The sequence below is a fragment of the Podarcis pityusensis genome, assembly GCF_964106645.2.
Source record: "Podarcis pityusensis genome assembly, chromosome: 4".
NCBI lineage: Eukaryota > Metazoa > Chordata > Lepidosauria > Squamata > Lacertidae > Podarcis > Podarcis pityusensis.
Genome location: NC_138027.1, coordinates 23744504 through 23768390, shown reverse-complemented (window position 1 = coordinate 23768390; position 23887 = coordinate 23744504). Strand labels below are relative to the sequence as shown.

Genomic DNA, 23887 nt, shown 5'->3' with positions numbered 1-23887 from the left:
CAGAGGTCATTAACTAGTTTGCCAATGTGGAAAAGATTCCCCGGGGGCATTTGAAAGCCACAACTTTAGCGTTAGACACTTGCAGATACACATAATTCACCCAGTTTAGCATATGAACTGTGGTCAAATGGGTGCATTAAAATTAGCTGTTCTCTGAAAGTGCATGCCAGTGAGTTGCATAGTATAGTAGTCACAGATGCCTGAACAGTTTGATGCTGGAAATTATGGTGGGATGCTGCTGGTTGTATTGTAAAATACAAGGCAGATGCAAGGAAAATCCTCTGTGTCGGTTGATTTCGATACTAAAGTGAATGACTACCACAATTTGCACCTCTGAATTTCCAATAAAAGTTGCAGGGGGGGGGGGCTCCTGCCATAAAAGTTATATCAAATTATGTATAGCTGCCAGTGTTTCCTTTGAATTGTGCTCACACATTATGTCTGGACTGCATTCAACAAGCATTTCTTTCCTTTTAAATCTGCCTTCCTTCCCCCTCCCCGCCACCCCAGTATAGAATGCAGAGATTCTGTTAGGGGTCCATGGACTCAGGGCTGTGAAGTAATCCCAAAGGAATGTTTGGTTGGAAGAGCCACAGCATAGTGCAGTGTAGCGCAGCGATGGAGAGAGAAATTAAATTATTGGGAAGTTTTCTAGAAGAAGGACATGTTATAGATGCAAAGGTTTTCCAGGCTCCATTAGGCATATTTCAGAAGTTTCTACCTGGATTTTGGGAAATCTGAATTAGTTGATCTCTTGTTTCCAATTGGGTTAGAAATCCACAGTTGTTCTGTATTTGAGTTCTTCTTTTTCATTTTTATGGAGGAACATAGGAAACTACCTTATAGCAGATCAGTTTTTGCCCAGCGCTGCCTGTTCTGATTAGCAGTGGCTTTTCAGGGTGTCTGTCATTCCTCCCCACGTGTTGATAAAACAGTGGGGGGGGGGGGAGGAAACAAACTTGATCAAGATTGCACTGCAATCCCTTTTCTACCATTTTACCAGTGTGTTCGTGAACATGTGTGTGGTAATATTGTAAAACAGCAATATGTGATTCTACACAATTGTGTGATGATTCTTTTTGGGAGGTATTTACCAGCGTGTCAAAACAAGTGTGCACATTAGTAAAACCGTCCAAAAACAGGTTCACATTGTTATGGATCTTCCTGCACTGTTTTATCAGTACAAAGGTGCATTAAGAGAGCAGTGGGGAGGGAGATGCCTCAGCTTGCAGCTCATCTGCAAACTGTACATGCTGTAATTTCAGAAACTTAGAAATCAGAGCTAGATGGTGAAAAAAACTAGTTGCAATTTTTAAAAAATAAAAAAAATAGTTAAGCTAGAGACCAGGAGTTAAACTCTGGGCAGAGCACATCAGAGAAAATAACAGAATGGAATAAATCCTCTCATCCCCAGAGTCCATTATGAAAAAGAAAGGATTTTGGCAGATACGCCTTTTCATGCAGAGATGGGCCTCTGGGTTGGAAGGAATCGTGGAAGTCAACTTGTCTAACACACTGCTCAATGCAGGATCTACATTGCGAAGGTGTGACTACAAAATCCCAGACATTCGTTCAGCCTCTGCTTAAATATCTCCAATGAAGACAAGACAGCTCGCTGCCTCCTAAGGCAGGCAGTTCCACTGTTCAGTGGCTTGTACTCTTAGGAAGTTTCTCGTAAGGTTTAGCCAAAATTGGCTTTCCCACCATTTCCACCTATTTGTTCTAGACTTACCCTTGGGAGCAAGAGAACACAAAATTCTTCCATTTGCTACATGAAAGCACTTCAGATATTTGAAGACAGGCTAAATGCACCCAGGTATTCTTTAATTGCTCCGTACAGGATTTGGTTTACAGATTCTTCCTCCTAGTCACCCTTCTCAGGTCATCATAAAGGTAAAGGTACCTCTGACCATTATGTCCAGTCACGGACGACTCTGGGGTTGTGCGCTCATCTCGCTTTATTGGCAGAGGGAGCCAGCGTTTGTTCACAGACAGCTTCCGGGTCATGTGGCCAGCATGACAAAGCCACTTCTGGCGAACCAGAGCAGGTCATCATACTAGTTGCTACTCTCAGTTTGTGTCTTCCTGAAATTGAGGGGAAATCTTCATCCCCAAAATTTGCCACCCCTTCTACACAACTACTGAAGGTCCAACGGTGTCATTCTGTTCACCCTAAACAAAGGCCAAATGGCAACTGCTGTGTCATGTGCAATTTGGAGATAGATTAGCAACCATCTACCTGAAAGCTAGAAAGATACATGAATAAAGGCAAAGCAATTTGGTAACCTATTGATGTTTGCTAACATTACACATTAGAAAACCATGGCTCACTCTCACCAAGTGGAATGGGTGACTTGGGAAATGAGGAAAGTCTCAGAATATCCATAAAGGATGGTGTTTGCAATGTAGGAAGTTGCAGAGAAAGGAGTTATAGACATAATTAACCCTGTAAATTGAGCCAACAGCTTTGTCTATCATTGGGAGTTTAAAGAGGCAGCTGCCTCCAGCTTACACAGTTTTCTGAACCTTTGCTGTTTAGAGCTTTTGGCTCATACATTCATTTAATTTGGCAGATGCTTTCCTCTCTCACAGATGGAAGCCAAGGCACATTCCCCCCCCCCCCCTTGGCCAAGCAGTTTGGTTTCATTTATCTGATCTCTCATCATCCTTGTTATTCCCAAAGGCTCCTGCAGCCTGAAAAATCTAAAACTGATAACTGGCTTGTAAGCTGAAAGCTAAGAACAGCTTAAAAAGGCAACTGGCATGTTTCCACACTTTTGAAAGGGGTCATAAACCGGACTATTTTTCAAGCCGCGACTTCTCTTTCCATGATGTTATGTGAGCAAGAGTATATTGTATAGGGTTGGTGTGCATTTGCGGCATATACAATACTGCCCTGATCAACATCTGAGCTGTAAACTGGAAAAACACCAGTACTTTACTCCTCGTTAACACCAGCAGTAAAGTTCTTCACTTCTCTACATTTCACACCTGCCCCCTGAGTAAACTATTCGTGGACTGATACTCCTTTGCAGTGTGAGGATGCTACCTTTTCAGCGAGTCTGCTGATGCTGCTTTTGAAATGATATTTTGTGAAATGTTTTCTTCCTTTGAACACAGAAGTAACAATTAAAGCTGAAACAAAAATAATCAGAAGTCCAGGACATTGCACTGTTAGAATCCTAACATCAGAATCCCAACATCAGGGTCATACCTTAAAGACACAGCCCTTTCAGCAACCTCTACATTAAGGATTTATAAGATGTGACAAAAGGGAGTCCCCTATCATTTGATGTTTGGAGCAGATAAAAAATGAGCTGCTTGCACTACCTTTAAGGTTCAGTGTGACATGGGCATATGTGGGTCTCAGAAGGGTGTCAGTGATGATGACACATAATGGCTCTGCTTCAGCAAAGCCAACATTTGTGGACCTCTGCCTTTATCTATAGCAGCTATTAGGTGGTACAAGCCTCATATTTCCTGGACCACTACTGTATCCCCAGAGCTACTTTCCAGGTGTGATTTCTTAATTTGTGCAACTCAACTATGATTCTTCAAATCTCATCATGGCTCTGTGTCACTGGACTGTGTCCCACCGCACCTCCAGCTTCTGTCTTCGCAACATTTGTAATGATATTTTCAAAGCACGCTGCTTCTATGGGTGGGCCCTATATATGCACAAGCACCACCTGGCCGCTCAAAAACAAGGGCCTCGCAGCCGGGTACATTATCTGACTGCACTGAAGGGGACTGTATTTGAGCTGGCACAAACGTCCTGTGCATATGGCTCATTCATGGATGCAGGCTGCAGCCCACATCATCATGCAGGCGTGTGTGTGTGTGTGTGTGTGTGTGTGTGTGTGTTTATGAATGGGCTCTAGAACTCCCAGAACCAGGGAATGGTGAAGCTAAAAGGACATGCAAAGCAACCTTTGCCATCAGGTTTCTTCTGGGGCCTTCATTCTGATGGTGGCTTGCTGTTACGATTCAACGAGCAACTTTACCCCTTGCTTGTCTATGCTGGAATTTACACCCTCTACTTCTTTTTCATGTACCTGTGGTACACATGTGCAGCCCACTGGGATAGTGACATAATCCTCTGTGTAGACATAGCGTCCTCCGGTGCACGTCGTGGTTCGGCGCAAGATGACTGCTGGCATCAGCACCGGGACACTCCGGAAGTGGAAGTTCTCCTCCCCGTAAACACCAGTCAGGCAGCCCTTGCATAGGCAGTAGGCTTCGGGGATGTACTTTGGATACCTTGCCGGGTCGTAGGAGATTCTGTGCCAAAGGAAAAGAAAAGGGACTCAGTTCGTGCGTCTTCTACCGTCTCCCAAGTCCTTGTTTTATCCCAGCTGGAAAAGATTACGGCAAAATGTTGACAGTTGCTTTGCACTGCATTAAATAATGTTTTCGTTATTATGCCAAGGAGAGGGGAGGAGGGGAACAGCTGCAGCTCTTAAAGACGGCCTGCTTATTTGAAAACTTGGAGAGAGAAACCCTTTGGACAGCTCCCTAAACGGATCAGCATCTGAAACAAAGGCATGCTCAATTTCCTCGTTCATGCAATGGTAAGGTGGATTCATTCGGCTCAACTCTCTCATAGCCGATGCACATCAATAGTTTGCCCGTTTTCCTTCCAGGGATTCTTAGCTGTGGAGGGTATGTCGTCTCTGTTCTCCCACACACCCTTAGCACTAATGCAGTGCCTTTGTTGTGGACAGAGTTGGACCCCTTTTTTCTGGCCCTGCTCCTGCTCGGGCCAAAGTTCTCTTATCACTCTTTGCCAAAAAATGAAGCAGCTTGGGGAGGTGGGTCTCCAACGAAACATCCTGCTAACGCAATAAGTTTTAGATGTGCAATGTTTTAGCTGTGATACCCTAACCTCTGCACCCTTTGTGTGCCCCCTTAAAACTCTTCCAGGGTTCCCCCCCAAAAAAGACCCCCCTCTGGAGCAGATTTACACAGGGAGCACATGGCAGGAGCGGAGGAGAGGGGAGAAGTGCCATGTAACAGCCAAAACTCCTTGATCTCCCTTCCTTGACTTAGCAAGACCCAGTTACACTTTTGAAGGACTCACAGAGCTGCAATAAATGTGTAGTTCTGCCCTTCGTCATAACAGGGGATATATGTCTACTCACAGGCAGGCGATAAGTACCTATTTGTAAAAGCAAGGAAGGCAAAAGCAGGTTTAAATAAGAGGTAGGGAAATCGGATAACCTTTCCTTTTCATTTTTTTTTTTTTTAAAGCAATTTATTAAATTTTACAATAAAAATAGGCATGATAAACAATGTAACATCATTCTTGACATATTTTCACATTTTCTTTGGACTTCCTCACATCTCCCGCTCCCATTTTCATCGTTGAAACATTTTGTCAGCAATTTATCATCTTATTTAAAATCTTATATCCCTTCTATATTTCATAATCATATAATTCTCAAAAGGAGCTAAGTTTTCACAGTCTTACTTATTTTCTTAAAAAAAAAAACTTCTAAATTTAGTGGTGCTCAGTTGTTTTAGTCTAGCATCTTATTTAGCATTCACTCAAATTACAATGCTTTTGTAAATAGTTCTTAAATTTCTTCCAGTCCTCCTCAATCCTCTCTTCTCCCAGGTCACGGATTCTGCCAGTCATTTCAGCCAGTTCCATGTAGTCTATCAGTTGTATCTGCCATTCTTCCAGTGTGGGTAGATCTTGAGTTTTCCAGTGTTTTGCGAGAAGTATCCTTGCTGCTGTTGTTGCATACATAAAAAATGTCTGGTCCTTCTTTGCCACCCCTTGGCCGACAATACCCAAAAGGAAAGCCTCTGGTTTCTTAGTGAAGGTATATTTAAATACCTTTTTCAGTTCATTATAAATCATTTCCCAGAACGCCTTCACTTTAGGGCAAGTCCACCAGAGGTGGAAGAACGTTCCCTCGCACTCTTTGCATTTCCAACACTTATTATCAGACAGGTGGTAAATTTTAGCAAGTTTGACTGGGGTCATATACCATCTATAAATCATTTTCATTACATTTTCTTTCAGGGCGTTACATGCAGTAAATTTCAATCCATTACTCCACAACCTCTCCCAGTCCTCAAACATGATATTATGCCCAATGTCCTGTGCCCACCTTATCATAGCCGATTTAACCGTTTCGTCTTGTGTATTCCATTTCAACAGCAAGTTATACATCCTTGAAAGTACCTTAATCTTTGGTTCTAACAATTCTGTTTCTAGTTTCGATTTCTCCACCTGGAACCCTAATTTCTTATCATTTTTAAAAACTTCTTTGATCTGAGCGTAATGTAACCAATCTCGCACTTTGTCTTTCATTTTCTCTAGACTCTGCAATTTCCATTTGTCTCCATCCTTTTCTAGTATTTCCCAATATTTTGGCCATTTAGCCTCCATATTGGGTCTTTTTCGGGCCTTGGCTTCCAAAGGTGAAAGCCACCTTGGTGTTTTATTTTCCAGCAAGTCTTTATATTTTGACCAGACATTAAACAATGATTTTCTGACAATATGGTTCTTAAAGGCCTTGTTTGCTTTAACCTTGTCATACCATAAGTATGCATGCCATCCAAAGGTATTGTTAAACCCTTCCAAATCTAACACATCAGTGTCTTCAAGAAGTAGCCAGTCTTTTAGCCAGCAAAACGCTGCGGCTTCGTAATACAACTTTAAGTCTGGCAGGGCAAAGCCCCCTCTTTGTTTTGCATCGGTTAATATCTTAAACTTAATTCTGGGCTTTTTGCCCTGCCAGACAAACTTGGAAATGTCTCTCTGCCACTTCTGAGAGCACTCCGTTTTGTCCAAAACCTGAAGTGTTTGAAATAAGAACAACATCCTTGGCAATACATTCATCTTAATAGCAGCAATTCGGCCTAACAAAGAAAGTTTCAATTTTGACCAACTATCTAAGTCTCTCTTAATTTCTGTCCAACATTTTTCATAATTATCCTTAAATAGACTTAGATTTTTTGCTGTTATGTTTACCCCTAGGTATTTTACTTTTTTCACCACATTAAGTTCCATCTCATTCTGAAACCGTTCTGACTCTGTATTAGTCAAGTTTTTCCCCAAAACCTTAGTTTTCTGTTTATTTAATTTAAATCCAGCCACCCGACCAAAGTCATTAATCAGTTGTAATACTCTTTTCGTACTGGGCTCTGGCTTCTGCAAGGTCAAAACCAGGTCATCTGCAAAAGCTTTTAATTTATATTGTTTCTGACCGACCTGAATTCCTTCCACCAACTGATCCCTTCTAATCATGTTCAATAGCACTTCCAGAACCGAAATAAATAACAAAGGGGAGATAGGGCAACCTTGTCGTGTCCCTTTTTCAATTTTAAACTCTTCCGTAACCACATTATTAACTATCAGTTTAGCTTTCTGTTCTGAATATATCGCCTCAATCCCATTCTCAAAACCCCGTCCCACTCCCATCTCTTTTAAATTTCCCATCATAAATTTCCAGGAGATATTGTCAAAGGCCTTCTCCGCATCTATAAAAATTAAAACTGCTTTTGTATTTATATCTGTTTGCAAAAGTTCCAAAATGTCAATAATGTTCCTTGTATTAGCAAACAGATGTCTTCCTGGGAGAAAGCCAGCCTGGTCCTTATGAATTACTTCATTTAAAACTTTTTTAAATCTATTTGCCAAAATGTCTGCAAATATTTTGTAATCCACATTTAAGAGAGAGATGGGACGGTAGTTCTTAAGTTGTGTCTTTTCAGCTTCCGACTTTGGTATTAATGTGATAAACGCTTCCTTCCACGACTCCGGTGCCCTCCTCCCCTCCATAATTTCATTGCTGACCTCCATCAAAGGTTGTATCAAGTAGTCTTTCAATGTCTTATAGTACTTGGAGGTCAGCCCATCTGGTCCTGGAGATTTGCCAAGTTGCATGTTCTGGATAGCTTGTTCGATCTCCTGTCGTGTTATTTTAGAATTCAGGATTGTCCTATTTTCTTGTGACAATTTAGATAATCCGTTTTTTGCCAAAAATTGTTTAATCTCAACATCATCTTGCGGCCCTTGGGTGTATAGTTTTTTGAAGTATCTCTGGAAACACTTTCTAATGTCCACTGGATTCTGAATGTTTTTTCCATCAACCTCTAAGTTTGTAACAGTATTTAATCTTTGTCTTCTCTTCAACTGCCAAGCTAGCAGTTTTCCACATTTATTCGCCGACTCAAACGTTTTTTGTTTCATTAATTTAACCTTCCATTCAATTTCCTGATTTATCAATTTAGAATATTGTGTTTGATAGAGTTTAATTTCTCTCAGAGTTGGCTGTGACTTCGGATTCACTCTTAGTTTCTTCTCTAATTCTTTTATTTTATCCAAGATCTTATCTTTTTTCTCATTTTGTGTTCTTTTCTTCACTGCATTCTGTTGTATCAAGAATCCCCTCATTACAGCTTTGCTTGCGTCCCAGATTATTCTTTTTTCCACCATATTATTCATGTTTATCTCAAAATAATCCTTCAAAACTTTTTGGGCCTTCTTGGTAATTTCCTGATCTCTAAACAAATTGTCATTCATCTTCCATCTAAAGGATCCAGTTGGTAATAGTGTCATATCCATCTTTACTGCATTATGGTCGGAGCAGGTCTTTGGGCAGATTTCCACTTTTCTGACCTTAGGTGCCAGGCCTCTAGAAATCCATATTTGGTCGATTCTTGTCCAGGTCAGTTGGGCTTCAGAAAAGAATGTTCCCTCTCTTCCTAGTGGGTTCTTTGTCCTCCAAATGTCAATCAAATCCATATTGTCAGTCATTTCAAAAAAGGTTTTAGGTAGTCTGCCGTCTTTTGTAACATTTTGACTTTGTGACTTGTCCATGTTAGTTGATACGACCCCATTCATATCTCCCATCATTATGATGTTGTTGTAGTCTAGATAGTCCAGCATTGTCTCCTGCAACTTCTTGTAAAATTCCGATTTCCCTTCATTAGGTGCATAGATTCCTAATATCAGCAGTTTCTCTCCTTGATATTGTATCTCAATAGCCAAAATTCTTCCATGTTCATCTTTAAATAGGAATTTAGGTGACAGGCTCTCTTTTGCATATATCACCACGCCTCTCTTCTTAACTTTGTCCGACGATACAAATTCCTGGCCCAATCTTTTATTTATTAACACTTTTCTGTGGAGCCTCGTCACATGTGTTTCTTGTAAACAAATAATGTCCAATTGTTCTTTTTTTAATATATGAAATATTTTCTTCCTTTTTTCCGGAATGTTACAACCATTAATATTCCAGCTCAACAGTTGCAGAGACATCCTGATCTATCTGGTTATTTTTCAAGGGGTGGTATCTTCTCAGGGTCTTCAGGTTCCACAGATGCTGATGTTGGTATTGGCGTTGCCTCAGGCCCAGAAGGTAGTTCAATTCTTTTTTGAAGGTCCTCTCCGTGTGTAGACAGGAATTTGTCTCTCTCTTCCAGTGTTCTCACTTTGACCTTTCTCCCTCTAAAGGTAAAAGATAATCCTTGAGGAAATTCCCACCTGAATGGAATTGCGTTGCTCCTTAGTAGTTTAACAAGTTCAGAATAGGCGGTTCTAAGGTCAAGCAGTAGTCTTGGGATATCTTTATAAATTTCAATTCTTCTATCCAACACCTCCAGTGATTTTACAAAGTGTAGTCCCAAAATCTTATCCCTTTCCTCCTTTGATCTCAATGTTATCAAACAGTCTCTGGGCCTCTCCTTCTTTATGAATCTTCCAAGTCTGAAAGCTGACACAATTTTAAAGTCCTTTTCTTCCAAGTTCCAGAACTTGGAGAATTCTTTGGTCAAAAACTCAGTTAGATTTCCTTCTTCTGCCTCTTGTAGTGATCTAATCCTTAAGTTGTTCTCACGGTTTCGCAGTTCTATCATCGAGAGATAAATCTGGTGTTCCCCAACTTGTTTAGTGAGTGGTCTTACCTCTTGCTCTAAATTTTCAAATCTTTGTCTGGTGTCCTCAGTCAATTTCCGATTTTCTGCTGAGGCCTCCGTTAGCTGTCCAATTGCTTGTGCATTCTGTGCCACTTGTGTGGTTAATTTATTTAGACATTCTGTATTTTTATCAATCTTTGCTGATTGCGCATCTGCTTTCTTGTCCAAAGCTTCCAATTTTTCAAAGATTTTGTCTAGTACAGAAGCAGATGCTCCTGAGGCCATATCTTCCAGTTGTAACTGCTCTGCTTCGCCCTCACCCTCCACTTCTGAGGGCAAAGTAGGCACAGATGATCTGCGTGTCTGTGAAGCTGAGGTTAGAGTTGTTAGAGTTGTTTGTTTAGCTCTCCCTCTTTTTCTTGTGCCACTCATTCCAACGTTATCTGTCAGTCAAGGTCACACTGAGTTGTTCCCATGGGAATGGAAAGGTCCAGAGCAAGCAAACAGCAAAGGAATCGAAAGTAAAAAGTGTATGTAAAATCACTGTTATAATCCAATCCTCTAGAGGGAGCTTAATCTGTCTTTCAGAGTCTAATTTAATGTCCAAGAACCTTCAAATACAAATGTTTAGCAGAGTTTATAAATGGTCACCTTGTTGCAGACAGTGCTTATTTATCTCCAAAAAGAATGTTTCAAATTTAAAAGGTCTCAATACCCTCAGATTGTTTCAAGTTCCAATATACAGTATCCAAATCTGCAGTACTGACAGCTCCCTTAGTACTCAGGCAGCTCCTGACTCTGGGTTTCACCTTTTAATTTGTAATCCAATAAGAGGAGGAAAGTCAAGTGCAAATAGAAATCCCAAATCTTTAACTTAAAGTCTTTACTTTAAAATGCAAGTTCAAATAGATGCTTAGATCTGTAAAACTTAAAGTCTCTTTCTTTCAGCCTCCACTCCTCCAGCTGATTGCTTTTTTTTCAAGTTCAATGGCTGCGGAAGACGGACTTCCTGCTTCCACGTCTCTCCGCTCACAGCCAAGTTCAAGCCAATTCAAGTTTCCCTTTTAAAATCTCAAATTTCAAGTGATTCAGTCTTTTACTCACAAATTAGTTGCTTTTTCGTCCGGATCCGTAATTTAGCAGGAAAAGGGATCAGCGCTCACCGACAGTAGCAGCGCGGCTTCGCTCCTCAGGCTGTGAAACAGCTCACAGCGCCGCAACCCCCCTCCGTGCTCCGGAGCCCCTTACGGGGTTCCTTCTGCACTTGGAGGGTCGCTCTAGGCGCCCACCGAGCCTCAGGACCCCAGGCTCTTGCCGCCTGGGGTTTTCCGAAGTGGGTCTCCGCTTCGCCGTAGCGGACGACCCGTTGCCTGCGGAGCCTCCTCTCCCGGTTAGAAGAGGACCGCCATTGCCGTTCGCGCCGCCCCCGGAAGTGAGGATAACCTTTCCTTTTCAGAAGCTGTTGCTGCTTGGAAGCTCACGAACAAACGCAGAATGGAAGAAATTAGGCGTAATTCAAAGCCATGCTTGGGGACATGTTTGGCACAGAGCTCCAGCATCACATAGATGGATGCTCTGGAAAGAGGATGAACATGACCTCTGGCTTCAAATGGAACACAAAACTAGATCCAAGTTTCTGCAACTCATGTCCATATGTGAAGCAGAAGCAATTTTTCCTGAAAAAGCTCACCTTTTGCACAACCAAGCTTCATTGCCTTGGTGCAGCAATGCCCCCTTTTAAAAAGAAAGGCTTTGTTGCCTTGAGCTATCTGTTCACGTAGGGAATCCCTGCCCGTCTACAATAATACATGTGATACATTTATAGTTATATTTATATAGCATTCTAGGAAATAGTAAGCCCTGAGAAAGAGGCTCACATGCTAACACACCAATGAGGAAAAAGGGAAAAAGGTAAAGCAGGGTTTTCTCAGTCCAGTTTTTCCTTCTTCTGGTAAATGGTGCCTAAAGACTGCCTGACAGTCAGTAAATCAACTGGTGCAGCTTTTTACACACAAATAGCTACATGCAAAAAAACCCATGAAGGATAAACAGGGTCTTCACGGTATGACTGTGCTTTATTGTAAAACATGCTTTCCCATTTGTGACACGGTGACTTTAATTTAAAGAATGAATAGAAAAAGATTGAGGTTTTTTTTTTTAATGAGTGGGAGCCCTTCCCCCCCCCCCAAAACCCTATTAGTGCTTCAAACTCCATGTACCAGACTTACTTAAACACATCCACCCCATATAAATATGACCAAATTAACCTGCTAGAAGAGAATGGTCAAAACAAATTTCTTGAATGATGCTCACTATTTACCATGGTTTACATTTTCTAAAACATTCTTAAGCTGTGCAAACTAGCACTTTGGGAAGGCCAAGTCATTCACTGACCCATTCTTATCCAACTCTGACGCTGATCTAACCAGAACATATATTTGTGCACCTGGAATTTGTATTTGGAGTGCCTGAATGTACAAAAAAAGTCTAGAGAGTAAAAGAGAAATGACTACCTTTTAGATTTTTGAAATGCATGTACAAATCAGTTAAAGGCAAACAGGACTGAGTCCCGAGAGGTTATCCAATTCCATTTGCTATTGCTGTTAACAAAATTATATTTGCTTCAAACCTTAAATGTTTTGTTGCTCAGTGTCAGGAATGAATTAATAGTGATTCAAGATGACTGTAGTCTGCCTAAGCTTCCTACAAGTTGGACTCTGTTCAGGATGTCTGGAATTAGTCATTAAAAATACAGAAGAAGAACGTGAAAGCAGTAGTGCCAGTTTGGGCCCTATAGAATGGAGGCTGCAAAAATAAGTGTTACCAAGAGTCAGGGAGTTTAACGTTGCAAAATACTTGTGTGGCTCCCTTGAGAGACACTCAATAAAAATATATGTCTTAAGCTGGGTCTCCTAAATCCTTTAATACTTCTAAAACTCTTGGAGCGGCAACTGAAGCCTATTTGGAATTAGGTCTTTGAAATGTATATAGGAAGCAGGCTTACAGAGAGACACACCATTGGCCTATTTAACTCAGTATTGTCCACACGCACTGGCAGCAGCTTTCCAGGGTTTCAGGCAAGGGACATTCACAGATGTACCTTCTGCAAAACATGAGCACTACTACTGAGATATGGCCTTTCTTCTTACAGTTTAATTGATTTGGGATAAGGAAGATCTCTTCCTGCAGATTAGAATCCTGATAATTATGTTTTCTTTTGTACTTTGCTCACTTACTCAAGCCATTCAGACTAGTTTAAGTAGATTGCTTCCTTACACGCAGGCACCTCTAACATTTTGACAATTTTCTGTAGTCAAATTAACATCCAGTGAAATAAAGAAAAGAAAAAAGAAGGCAGTGGCTACAGTCTTAAGCATGCTTACCAGAAGCATCTTCCACTGGAGCTATTGGTACATCCTACTGAACAGCAAGGTTTAGGCTCAACATATTAAGTTAGATCCCTGAGTGCATTATAAAGAGCCCAAATGCTGTTGCCCATCCAATTTGAGAGGTGGAATTTTCAGCACAGAGCATGAGAGTTAAGATGGCAGTGCCATTTTTTACATACAATTTGTTCCAATGTATACCTACAGGTCTTTCCAAATGCTTCCACATCTCTGCATTGCTCCACATGACCATTTCTGCAAGCGAATGGCACTAAGTGGACCTGGTTCGTCTACAGTAACACTGGAGAGCTTCTACTTGTGTTGTGTTAGCTTTCCCCTTGCAAGGGCGCAATTTCAACTGAACAATCCCTTAGGTGCGTTCTTTGATGAAACACATTTGCGGTACTCTGCACCTGTGTGGTGGCTCTGCATCTTCTAAGCATGCTGATGCTGAACTGATGCCAGATCAACCTGCTGACATAGTCCTAAGGACTATGAGCTGAGATGAATTGAATTACACATATGGAAAGGCGGCGCATGCTACTACAGCTGATAGTGGTGCGCAGGCACTGCTGAACAGACGACCAGCATTGCCTGCAAAGTCCTGTGCAAAAAAAAGGGCCATCTTGATGTCACTGTGATGTTAGGTGATTGACAGATGAGTAGCCCCACCAACCTGTCATAGTTGGCTTGCATGAGTGGGTGGAAGAATGATCTGGCCCAGTGGCCAGATCCTGTTCCCCACCTCTGCACTACAGACCCAAGAAGGCTTATGCCAGATCTGTCTGGCATGACTATCCTACATGCGGATTTCAGCAGATGCCTTCTATCTCTTTTGTGAAATAACCCAGTTGCCTGAGCTAGGAATGCAGCCACACGGACTGGAAGGAGCAGTGATAAATGGCAGCGTATCAAACTGGGGTTAGGTGTCCAGGGAAGAGCTGCAGGAAAAGACTTTAGGCCTGGATTTATTTACCAGCACCATCATTAATAATAATCTGGACTCTAAACCGGTCAGGCCAATGACATCTGGAGATGACATCACAAGGGGGAGCCGGTGAACAAGTCAGCGAGGAGATGAAAAGTAATCAGGAGGGGCCCATGCGGAAGGGAAACAAAGGCAGGTAAATTCAAGAGCGGGACATCTCAGCATCCGTGCAACTGGATGGGGGAGAGAGCGTGTGCAGGGGAGGGCAGCACAGCTCTCTCAAGGACCGACAAGATCAGTGCTAATTTTTCAGGGGGTACTAAAGTGTATGCACTATTGGCACTTCTTTTTTTTAGTTGTTAAAAAGTGCGGCACTTACTGTAACAGCTTTATAGTGAGTACCAGCACCTGTTTTCTAGGGGGGAAACCACTGGACAGCATAATAATAATAGTAATAATAATAATAATAATTATTATTATTATTATTATTATTATTTATTTATACCCCGCCCATCTGGCTGGGTTTCCCCAGCCACTCTGGGCGGCCTCCAACAAAACACTAAAATACAATAACCTATTAAACATTAAAAGCTTCCCTAAACAGGGCTGCCTTTAGATGTCTTCTAAAAGTTTGATAATTATTTTTCTCTTTGACATCTGGTGGGAGGGTGTTCCACAGGGCGGGTGCCACTACTGAGAAGGCCCTCTGCCTGGTTCCCTGTAACTTGGCTTCTCGCAGTGAGGGAACCGCCAGAAGGCCCTCGGTGATGGACCTCAGTGTCCGGGCAGAATGATGGAGGTGGAGACGCTCCTTCAGGTATACTGGACCGAGGCCGTTTAGGCATTTGAACTGGCCTCTCAGGTTCCAACTTGTTTATGGGAAAGAAAACGTAAACACTTTTGAACTCGCCTCTCTGGTACTTGGGTACTTGCATCTACTTAGCTGGAGAAAAAGAAAAAGCCGGAGAAAAGAAAAAGCCGGAGAAAAAGAAGAGCTACTAAACAGAAACCAGGGTCAAAACAGCTTAATCCTATTTCTGGTTTTGTTGACTACCCTGATTAATCAGAACTGGAGGCTGAAAGCTGTTGCTTAGACTAGGCGTAGTTGGGACCAGGACTGTGGACTTGACTTTTGCTTCCTAATAGAGCCCTGTAAATTCAGGAACAGAACACAACTGAACATGTGCTTAGTATCAGAGCTGAGCTCACAGTACTTTTGCACAAAAATCAACTCTTTGTCTTCTTCCAAGCTTTCTTCACTTAAGCAGCCTGATATTTGAGGGGTGAGAAAGCTTTTCCCTTCCTGCTATTGTTACACAATGGGAAAAATAGAAGCCCTTGTAGATCTAGTGCAAATCACTTAGCTGATCTACCAGTGGATCCTTCCAGAGTTATTTCCTGCCCAAGATCTATATATTGTAGGTCAACCTTATGTGACCTTAAGAGTTAATAGTATATTAACATTTTTAAACTACTCAGGCAAAGTACAAGTACTATTTTTGATATTTCAGTACAGGATATACAGAGCTTCTGTTTAGAGCACTGGCATCCAGCTTGTATTCTTTGTAAACATTGTTTCTAAATACATAAAGTTAGTTTTAAAATACCATATTGAGAAAACTGCTGTTTTTAAAGCTAAACCAGGCAGAAGACAAACCACATAAGCCAATGTTTATTAGTGGCCATTAAAATGACAATATTTGCATTTCCCACAAAGGTACATAACCAAATGCAAAAGCTGCTATTTATTCAGAGTATTATAATAATAACAACGCACGTTTTTAAAATTAGAAACTGCCCCACTTTGGATGCATTTGCTTTGAATTCTGTTCTTCCTTTCGTGATACCTGTATGCACATTTAAAATAGCAGCTTCCCAGATGTTGCGGTTGAGCTAAAAATGTGACAGCCTAATTACTAGAGAGCAGAACAAGACACCCAGACCCTGTTCTGCTCACCTGTCCTGCTGCTATTAAGTCGGGGTGGGGAGGAGTGAATCAGCTGCAAGCACAGCTCTCATAGTTCTGCCCTGATTTTTAAAAGTGCAGCATTAAGCAAGGTCTGTCTCACGACTAATTTCCCACTTCAAATTCAAGAATCAGTAGTTCTAAGAGACCAGAAGAGAGATATGAAGAAACAGCCTCGATAGGTTGGTCCTATTTGACACAGGTCACATGTGTGGCGTCTCCCTTCAAGCAGGGGATGTGGCCCCCCAAATGTTATAGGGACTATGACCTCCATCACCCCTAACCATTGGCCATGCTGGCTGGGGCTGATGGGAACTGAAGTTCAGCGACACATAGCCACAGCGCCATAGGTGGAGAGATAAGACAATCACACAACCCTACTTCACATTTTAAGCTAGGGAGTGGCAGATGAATTGCATTCACATTACCTGTAGGACCAAGGAGAGACGCTGTTGAGGTTGATAGGGAGTCGGTATGCCTTGTCCGCAGCTGATCTGCCCCCTGCTGGACAACTGGTATTGTGATCTTTTTCCAGAGGCTCCAGCTGCAAGGTGTGATGGAAAGCGCTGAGCATCCCTGCTGTGAGTCGCCCATACAGCTGCTCCAGAAGCTCTTCAGGCCGGTCAGCGCAGGTTCGAGCACGCAGTGGGCGCTTGCTTACCTTGAAAGTCTCTAATCCAGGGTAAGGGAGTCCACACAAGAGAAGGCAGGCAAGCACCCATACCTATAATGCACAGGAAATGAAAACATATAAAGGATGCTTTTCTAGGTGTTTGCTTCCCCGACACTTCCACATTTGAAGGAGGATAACAGGTACACTAGATTTAATTCACAAGAGAGATTTGCAACAAAATCCTACACATCTATTCAAAAGTAAGCCCTATCAAGTTAAATTGGACATAATCAAAGCATAGGAATCGTCAGGATTTAATAGCCAGGGAGGAAGGACACCAACCTGCCATGACCCTCTGTCTGGCTCTGTCTAGCAGATTTGGAATGAAATGTCTCAACAACTGTTGTTTTAAATTGCTTTATTTTGACCCCAAGTGCTTAGAAAAATCTGTCAAAATCTTTCTACAATTTCTACTTATTTAAGTATTTTTATTTATTTACTTGACCCCCCGCCAAGCAGGTAAACATATAAAGATTGACTTTAACGAGCTAGCCTATGATTGGTAAATCATTGGTAAATCATTTTTGATAGGAACTTAGATCTGTGCATATAAACTCATCAAACAGATAAGTCAGCATTCAGAATTCAGTTTTGAGACTGATGATCACCCATCCTTCAAACAGGTGGTGAGAGGAAAGCGCAGGGGGGCATGGATCCCTAGATGCACAGTCTCAGGGTGATCAATGTGGGATTTAGAACTTCTGGGCAAATAGGATCTAATCCAGCAAAAGGATTTAATTTTTGGTACGTCCTCGAGTAAAACTGTTCAGTTCACATTAGGAATCCACTTCCCAAGCAAGAAAGACGCCATTCTCTCAGCTAAGTAGGTGCCATTGGCAGAGGATGCCCACGTATAGAAATTCACGGCGCCCCAGTAAACCTGCACAATATCACACCTCGCCCCGCTCTCCTAATCCTTGCGTCTGTTAAATAATTACAGGTCGGGAGCCTCACTCCTCGCAGTCGCAACGCTTGGTCATAGAACTTGGAGAGTTGGAAAGGATCCCACAAGGACCATCTAGTCCAACCCCACCGCCTTGCAATGCAGGTCGTTTTAAGCTTCTACAGCGCCACCCCAACAGCGTCCTCAGCCCTGGTTTGCGGGGCGGCAGTGCGAGCGATTCTCCCGCTGCGCAACAGCGCATCCCAGCCGCGCTCCCTTTCGCGAGCATCTCAGCTGGCAAGAGGTAATTCTCTGCCCAGGTCACGCTTCCCATTCGGATCGAATTTAAAAGTTGCTTCGAATTTATTCTTTATTATTTATTTTTTATTATTATTATTATTATTATTATTATTATTATTATTATTATTTCTTCTCCCTGTCCCGGGGAATCCTCAACCCAGTGACGCCCACCGGCTCCCAAGGACCTCTGAGGAAAAGCACCCTTGGGAAGAGCTCCGCCGCCTCAGCGCGCGCCTTTCAACCAAACCCGCGCCAAGCCTTCCAGCCCCGCCGGCAGGAGCGGCTGCGGCCGCCGCTGCCTTAGCAAGGGAATTGGAGCGACGGCAAGCAGGCGGGAAGTTTGCGCCTAGGGTCCGCGGCGTCGCGCGCGTCTCCCCGCGCGCTCCTTACCTTGGCCGTCTGCATGGTGGGGACGCGCGCGCGCCGGGACCCGGAGCCCGGCCAGGCGCGCGAGGAGCCTCTGGGAAGCGTCGGCGCGTGAAGCGCTTGCTGATGGCCTTGGCTCTCGCGGTTGGGGGGGCGGGGGGCGGCGAGAGGAGAAGTTGGAAGAGTGCCCCGCTTCGCACTGCGTCGCCCCGGCCTGCCGGTGCCAAAATCATTTTCAGCCCCGGCCGAGGGGGGCTGCTTCGCGAAGGTTTTTTTTTTTCCTTCGCTGGGGTGTGACTTGAGCTAGCGGGAGGCAGGGGGAGGTTCTCCTGGCCGGCGAAGACTTTTGCCGCGCTTGCTGAGGAGGAGGAAAGCAGGGGCAACCAGGCGCGCGCAGCAGGCCCCCTCGGGGTCCGCTCACCTGGGCCAGAGGCCTAACAGTCCTGCAAAAGTCAATGATCTAATCTCCCCACTGTAGCTCTTCTTTGATCCCCTCAACAATGCACTTGCAAATCAGCTGTCGCGCGAAACCATTCTGTGTTCCAATCAGCAGAGAATGCAATGGGAAAACCGTAAGATGCAGCACGCTGTGCAAAAAGAATGTCAACCCCACGATTCCCAAGCAAGGGATCCTCGTAGGCTTTCATGGCGTTGTTGTTGTTGTTGTTTAGTCGTGTCCGACTCTTCATGACCCCATGGACCAGAGCATGCCAGGCACTCCTGTCTTCCACTGTCTCCCGCAGTTTGGTCAAACTCATGCTAGTAGCTTCGAGAACACTATCCAACCATCTCGTCCTCTGTCATCCCCTTCTCCTTGTGCCCTCCATCTTTCCCAACATCAGGGTCTTTTCCAGGGAGTCTTCTCTTCCCATGAGGTGGCCAAAGTATTGGAGCCTCGGCTTCAGGATCTGTCCTTCCAGTGAGCACTCAGGGCTGAATTCCTTAAGAATGGATACGTTTGATCTTCTTGCAGTCCATGGGACTCTCAGGAGTCTCCTCCAGCACCATAATTCAAAAGCATCAATTCTTCGGCGATCAGCCTTCTTTATGGTCCAGCTCTCACTTCCATACATCACTACTGGGGAAACCATAGCTTTAACTATACAGACCTTTGTTGGCAAGGTGATGTCTCTGCTTTTTAAGATGCTGTCTAGGTTTGTCATTGCTTTTCTCCCAAGAAGCAGGTGTCTTTTAATTTCGTGGCTGCTGTCACCATCTGCAGTGATCATGGAGCCCAAGAAAGTAAAATCTCTCACTGCCTCCATTTCTTCCCCTTCTATTTGCCAGGAGGTGATGGGACAAGTGGCCATGATCTTTGTTTTTTTGATGTTGAGCTTCAGACCATATTTTGCGCTCTCCTCTTTCACCCTCATTAAAAGGTTCTTTAATTCCTCCTCACTTTCTGCCATCAAGAAAGTGTATGCCTTCTCAAAGCCTCCATCGAAACACAGGCTACTAACATCTTTTTCTGTGGGCGGTTCACAAAAAGTAAGGTCCTGAATGTGAATTCTAGGTGTTTTGATTCTACTAGATCCAGCTTGCTAGAGCCATCTGTTTTAATTTTACAAAATTCCACTGATTACTTACTGTTGAGCCTAAGCAACACTTGAATTATGAGGGTGTGGGGGCATAATGAAACCCACTCCAACACCTCCCAATTTTAGCCAAATTGCAGGTCTGATGAAAATGGGGCCCAGGTGGGTCTCCCCTCCTGTAATTCAAATATTATGTATGGGCAGAGCCCTACAAATATCCTCAAGATTCATGCCAAAGATGTTCTCTTGAGATGCATCAATAAGCCTTTGTTACTAGAGCATGATTGCAATAACTTCTCAGAACTGAACACATAAAGCTGATTTCTACCAAGTTGGTCTATCTTGTCTGATAATGTCAATTATATTAAGGCATGGTCTTTCAAGATCTCAGGAGGTGCCTGCCATTTTGAACTAGAGCCCTTGAAACATGAATATTCTATCATTTAACTATTGTTCTTCTGATTCACCTAATTAAGAGAAATAAAGCCAGTTTTGATAAATAAGCATTAGTAAGCATTCCAACTTTCTGTCTCTAAATAATGTAATTATTGTTTTATATGCAAATTTCAGGTAGTGGCACCCTCCCTGTAGAACACCCTTCGGATGCCAATGAGATAAAGAACTATACAACTTTTAGAAGACATCTGAAGGCAGCCCTGTTTCGGGAAGTTTTTAATGTTTGATGTTTGATTATGTTTTTATATATGCTGTAAGCCGCCCGGAGTGGCTGGGGAAACCCAGCCAGATGGGCGGGGTATAAATAATACAATCATTATCATTTTCAAAATGGCAACAGTGCTGTCATTGAAAAAAACACGTAGAGAGACTATGTTTATGTTACCTATTATTAGATTTATTTACCTTAAGTTCCCAGGGTAGGTTACAACAATAAGTGTTGCTTTGGGGTGTGCTTCATTCCCTGTCTATAAAATATAATTTATGAATTGAGTAAGATAGACAGTTTGGAGAACAGCAGTTTAATTTATCCTAATTTTTCTCCTTTCTTGTTCAAAACAATATATGTGCTATCCCTCGCAACAAAAAACCTCAGATTATTTAAACAAAAGCATTTGGGGGATTTCCACCATAGTGTATCTTTCTAACTTTCTGCCTTTTACAAATAAATATGACAGAAATGCAGAAAGGAAAACAAGGGGCCTCTGCAAGCTGAAAGGGTTTTTGTTAGCTTACAGGAGAAGCAAATGCATAATTTATGACTCCCCAGAGATTTCTTGAGCTGGATCTGACTCTAGCACATTTTTCTGCTACGGCTAAAGGACTGCTCTACTATGCACAGGAAAAAATGTGTAGGAGTTTTTACATCATGGTATGTCAAAAGTCATGATTTAGTTAACTGGAAAAAAGCAAAGAGCTGAAACACTACCTTTGGAGTCAGTAACAACATGCTTTTCAAATCTATTCTTATTGAAATTTGTGCAATAATAATTACTTCAATTTCTTTAATTCCTATTATCTCAGTGCTGGTGAGTGGCATAACAACCTTATTACTGGGGACATGCAGTAATACTGTAGTACTCTCACAGGTATGGAGAGAACTACGAAACAAAGACTACTTGATGGATATGGAAAAGTATATGGAAAATTCAGTCCAGCAACTATCAGGAGAAGCCCGCTAGGTCCAAGGGAAATATTTGGTTGTAGCTAGTATGGCACAAATAAATTCACCCAATAACACAGGAGATCTGCAAATGAACAGGTAAGAACTTACTGTGTGTCAGGATTCACCAATCAACTGACCCATCAAATATTGTCAAATAAAGTATTGTTAGGGGAACAAAAATGTTACGTATAAAAGCTGTCTCAAAAACAAATGAGATAGCTGTTATGAAATGATTTGTGTTTTGAAAAATGGTCTGAATTGCTTATGATGATTCCCCCCACCCTTTCTCCTAATGAAGTAAGAGTAGTAGACATTGTCCCCCCCTTCCATTTTACCTTTCCAATAAACCTGTGAGGTAGTTTGGCTGAGAGTCTTTGACAGGCCTAGCATTGCCTAGCAACTTTCAGAGCCAGGTAAGGATTTGAACCTTGGAATATTTGATAATACTGGACTTTAGTCAATTGACTAATGTCCCAACAGCAGGTGATGCCAGCATGGAAACATCTGGCACATTCATTTTCCTTCTGCTTCAAGAACAGATTGGAATTGCAACAGAGAATTCCAGTCTAAGATCCTAATACACTGCGCCATGAAATCCAGACATGAACAATGCAATTAAGTACCTTTAAGGTAAATTGGATCTTCAGAGGCGATGATAAATCGTTGAAAACTTCTCACAATGAAGTGGAAGAGGGGCAGTCAACACACTGCCCTCCAGAAGTTACTGGACTACAACTTCCACCATCGCTGACAGTCGGCCATGTTGGCTGAGGCTGATGGGAGTTGTAGTCCAACACTTTCTGGAGGGCACCACGTTGTCTACCCTTGTAATGGATCCTCAGAGCTGCAAGCCTGGCAAGTGGTGGCAGCTTCCATCGCATTGACAACAGCGGAAATTAACTTGGTTTCCTGCAGTCACTACAAAATTCCCCTACGCAAGGACGATATTAAAGGCAAAAAGTTTTCCTTCAAAATAAAAATGACTTGGGTGTATACAATTGCACATCATGTAGACAAAGTGGATAAAAATTTAAGGCTTTCTGGGAAATGATATACAATGAACTGAAAAAAGTATTTAAATATACCTTTTTGAAAAAACCAGAGGCCTTTCTCCTGGGCATAGTCGGTCAATTGGTGCCAAAGAAGGATAGAACTTTCTTCATGTATGCCACAACAGCAGCAAGAATACTCATTGCAAAGTATTGGAAGACACAAGATCTACCCACTCTGGAAGAATGGCAGATGAAGCTGATGGACTATATGGAATTGGCGGAAATGACTGGCAGAATCCGAGACCAGGGAGAAGAGTCGGTGGAAGAAGATTGGAAGAAGTTCAAAGACTATCTACAGAAATATTGTAAAATTAATGAATGTTAGAACGATGTTGGATAGAAATTAAGTGGTTTCCAGCTGTAATGCTTTAAGGGAATATGAAAAATGGGTTGTTAAGAGGTAAAAATCTAATGTTACTATTTTAAGACCAAAGATTAGGATAAATAAAGAGGGTAAGGATTTGCTGAACCAACAAACTGAACTGGAATACAAAAAAGGGAGGTATGAGGAGGTCCGGGAAACAAGCAAATGAAAGATAAGTGATTGAAAGACTGAATTGTTTTTAACTATTTTTATTTTGTTTTTTTCTTTTTCTATTTTGTAAAATTTTGAAAATCCTAATTAATATCTTATATAAAAATAAAAACAAAATAAAAATGACTTGGGTGTATACAATTGCACATCATGTAGACAAAGTGGATAAAAATTTTGCTCCCTCTCTATAATACTAGAGCCTGGGCTAGCCAATAAAGCTGAGTGTGTTGGAAACTTTAGAGCAGATAAAGGAAGTACTTCTTCACAGAGTGTATAGTTAAACTATGGAATTTGCTCCCATAAAATGAATCAAATTAGGGGTTTTAGGATATTCCATGTGGATACTAGTTAGATCTGGGGTCAGCAACCTTTTTCAGCCATGGGCCGGTCCGCCGTTCCTCAGACCATGTGGTAGGCCGGACTATTTTTTTTGGGGGGGAGAAAGAATTTCTATGCCCCACAAATAACCCAGAGATACATTTTAAATAAAAGGACACATTCTACTCATGTAAAAACACGTTGATTCCTGGACCATCCGCAGGCCGGAATGAGAAGGCGATTGGGCCACATTCGGCCCCCGGGCCTTAGGTTGCCTACCCCTGAGTTAGATGCCTCTATTTTCAGGGTCAGAGAGAGCATGCTGGGGAACAGGAGTAGGAGAAGATTACTACATTCAGACCTTGCATGTAGGCTTCCCAAAGGTAGCTGGCTAGCTTGGCTAGATAGTCCTTTATTCTAATCTAGAAGTCTCCTTCTGTTCTTATTTCCA

The 23887-nt window shown here is 42.4% G+C and overlaps 1 protein-coding gene across 1 annotated transcript; it reads right to left on the bottom strand.

Moving 5' to 3' along the window:
- Window positions 1–1803: 1803 nt before the first annotated feature.
- IL17D (interleukin 17D) lies at window positions 1804–22567 on the bottom strand. The gene is given in 4 exon segments (XM_081002547.1): window positions 1804–3988; window positions 3990–4281; window positions 16582–16877; window positions 18400–22567. Coding segments are annotated over 4 exon segments (633 nt in total). The 5' UTR covers window positions 18415–22567; the 3' UTR covers window positions 1804–3958.
- Window positions 22568–23887: the final 1320 nt, after the last annotated feature.